Below are 3,273 nucleotides of genomic sequence, written 5' to 3'. Positions count from 1 at the left end.
ACCTATGTTTCTTTCATCTGAATGTTAAGTATTATAACATGAAAACTTACATATGTTGGATTTCGTATTCGACGATTACTACATTTACAAGGTTAGTAATATAATATAAATAATATAAACACTTCTTTCGTGTAAATGTAATATCATTTTCTTTATGCTGTATTTAACTTTTTGCACTCTAAAAATAATTATTATTATCTAGATAGCATAAATCTCCAAGGGCTATCTTTAAAATGTGCAGACATTCTAAGAACATCCTTAAGACGTTCCTTGGAAATTTGTGTTATGTGGGTAACTAATATTGTAGTTATATGACTGACTCTGCATATACAGATTGAAACGTCGTATGTTTTTTACATCAGATTGGGAGGTAATGGCTTTTGATAAAAATTATGCAGAAGTAAAATTTTTGTCCGATTCAACATTTTCGGAGATTCCAACAGCATGGCTTTGTGAATATGGCGGCATTGAACATTGTTAGTGGCCGCCTCGAACAGCAAATAGTGCAACCTTAATATCAAAGTGTGCACATCCAAATTATGATACATGGTCTCGACATAAAGTGGACATAATAAAATATTGCGGTATGTATTTCCATTAATCTCTCCTGAATTTTTATCATTTGGAATGAATTTTGTACATTGTAGCATAAGAAATATATTGTTGGAAATTATTAAATATATGTGCTCGCAGACTAATATGTACTGTAATTTTTTTACAATCTCAATTATAAAGATATAAAATATTAGTCACAATATGCAACAGCTTTAAAACGAATATAGCTTAGATTTTTAATCAAAGTTCATTACTAATTCCATTTAAAATATGTTTTAAATACGCATTAAATATGTATTAAACACAAAAATACACTTTAATAATAATCGTAATATTTTATATTTTAAAGTTATCATTAACTCCACGAATGAAAAACAGTCATGCTTTGAACCCTGTAGGGTTAATTTTACTCTGAACACTATCTATCTACAAATATATCATTTGAATAAAAATACAACGTCACAACTTCTAACTGCATGAAACGGCAATTTCCGTATAGTATTTCTTAAAAAATTATTGAAGTTTAGATTTTGCTGGGATGTCATATCCCATCTAATATACCAAGGGTTAATATTATGCTTTCTTTTATATTTCTACATGTTATTTCTTTATTGTGATATTTTCTTTCATATATACAACAAACCTGAATGCTATATTTCTTGTTCTTACTATAGCATCTCTAGAATCAGCACGAAAGTGTGCAGCAGATTAGATTTATGAAACGACTGACGATGAACGATTCGGGCGTGGGAAAAGACAACATGTTTTATATAACCCTTATGGAAGCGATGAAGAAGAAGAAACAATAGATTATATTGAACCATGAAAAATTCTGAAGAGTAAAGTATCATAAAAATACTATATATTTCTATCCTTCAATTTTATTACAATTTCATATTTGTTTACAGAGAAACAGACCTGCACGGGTACTTTTCATCATTACCACCATGTCCTTCCAATTTGGAATTAAACGAATTTTATAACATTGTACCAGTTACTGATACAAGTAAGTAATAATTATGTAACTTCACAAAATGATATTTTATTATATAACATTAAGCAAATATAGTAATTATATTCTGTGTGTTGTGTGTGTGTGTATGTGTGCGCGCGCGCGTATTCGTGTTTGTGTGTGTGTGTGTGTGTGTAATAATTATATTTTTAATTTATCAATATAATATAATAGTCATATATTTTCAGACGAAATAAATGACCCATTGCTCACAAGACCTGAGGAAAAGCAAAGCTCGAATATCCCGATAATATTACAAGGTACATGCATTACAAATATACAGGGTGTTTGATAGCTGATCATGCAGACGAAAGTTGGAGATAGATTGGGTGTAGCCGAGAAGAAAAGTCATGTACCATAATGTCAAATTGGCAATAGTTACCGAGTTATAAATTAAAACATGTGAGCCAACGAGCGCGTAGAGAGCGGAGGGCGGCCGCAGTAAGCACGTAGACATTTGATACAGGCGGAGTCAGCGAGTGGCGATAGGCGAGCGCGCGCGGCGAGGGGCAACGTAAACAACAAGAGGTGAACGCGCGCGACGAGGAGCGAGCAAGCGCGGATGATGAGGAGCGAGCGAGCGCAAGCGATAAGAGGCGAGCGAGCGCGACGAAGAGCGTGCGAGCGCGAACGACGAGGAGCGAGCGAGCTATAAGGAAAAAGCTATAAAGAAAAAGCTCTCGCTCGCTCCTCGTCGCGCGCGATCGCCTTTTGTCGCTTACGTTGCCCCTCGCTGCGCGCGCTCGCCTATCGCCATTCGCTGACTCCGCCTGTATCAAATGTCTACGTGCTTACTGCGGCCGCCCTCCGCTCTCTACGCGCTCGTTGGCTCACATGTTTTAATTTATAACTCGGTAACTATTGCCAATTTGACATTATGGTACATGACTTTTCTTCTCGGCTACACCCAATCTATCTCCAACTTTCGTCTGCATGATCAGCTATCAAACACCCTGTATATATATATATATATATATATGAAATAGGAAATAAAAATATCATTACCTGGACGGGTATTTCATTTTCAACATTGTTATTTCTTTTTGATGTTTAAATTAGTATCACCTCATATTGTATATGCATAAGAAAATCGATTATAATCTATCAATGAATATTATATAAATTTTACACACGATTGGTTAATTTTCTTGTGCATATACATTGTAGAACTATATGCACGTTTGTCTACATAAGTCTTAAATTGTGAGAATTTAATGCACTTCATACTTGTTTTAATATCTTCTTACTTAATTATCTCTTTCTGGTTTTTTGTATAAAAACAGTTGCTAAACAAGACTGGTGGGTGTAACGTTAAAGACAACATCCATCGCAGTTTAAAAAACATATTTACAAACGAATGCGCAATGAAATGCTCGTGGAAAGGAAAACGCAATAATTTTAAAATCTATGACTTGCATTTCATCCAAATTATGAAAAGTATGTTTTATATACAACATACATACAAAAATATATACATAAATCACAATTTTTATTGTTAGAACATTTGTATCAGTTAATACATATCTTTTTTCTTTTCAGGAAAGATAACATCGCAATATAGTACATTCATGGAGACCGATTTCGATTCTATTGTATCAAAATGGTTACGTTTCGCAAAACAGCGGAAGAAGAAAGAGAAAATAATAGAAAACAATGTAGCGGAAAATAATATCCAAAATGCAGCGGAAAATAATACCCAAAATTAA

At 33.6% G+C, this 3,273-nt stretch overlaps 1 protein-coding gene across 1 annotated transcript; it reads left to right on the top strand.

Annotated features, from left to right (window-relative positions):
• The first annotated feature begins 1,166 nt into the window (after positions 1-1,166).
• Positions 1,167-3,273, top strand: LOC112588294 (uncharacterized). Its single transcript, XM_025297769.1, has 4 exons — positions 1,167-1,394; positions 1,464-1,561; positions 1,756-1,827; positions 3,107-3,273. The coding sequence occupies exons 1-4, from the start codon at positions 1,378-1,380 to the stop codon at positions 3,271-3,273; spliced, it is 354 nt and encodes a 117-aa protein (XP_025153554.1). The 5' UTR covers positions 1,167-1,377.

This window comes from Harpegnathos saltator, unplaced genomic scaffold (assembly GCF_003227715.2).
Source record: "Harpegnathos saltator strain DR-91 unplaced genomic scaffold, Hsal_v8.6 scaffold188, whole genome shotgun sequence".
NCBI lineage: Eukaryota > Metazoa > Arthropoda > Insecta > Hymenoptera > Formicidae > Harpegnathos > Harpegnathos saltator.
This window is presented reverse-complemented; position numbering and strand designations above follow the sequence as displayed.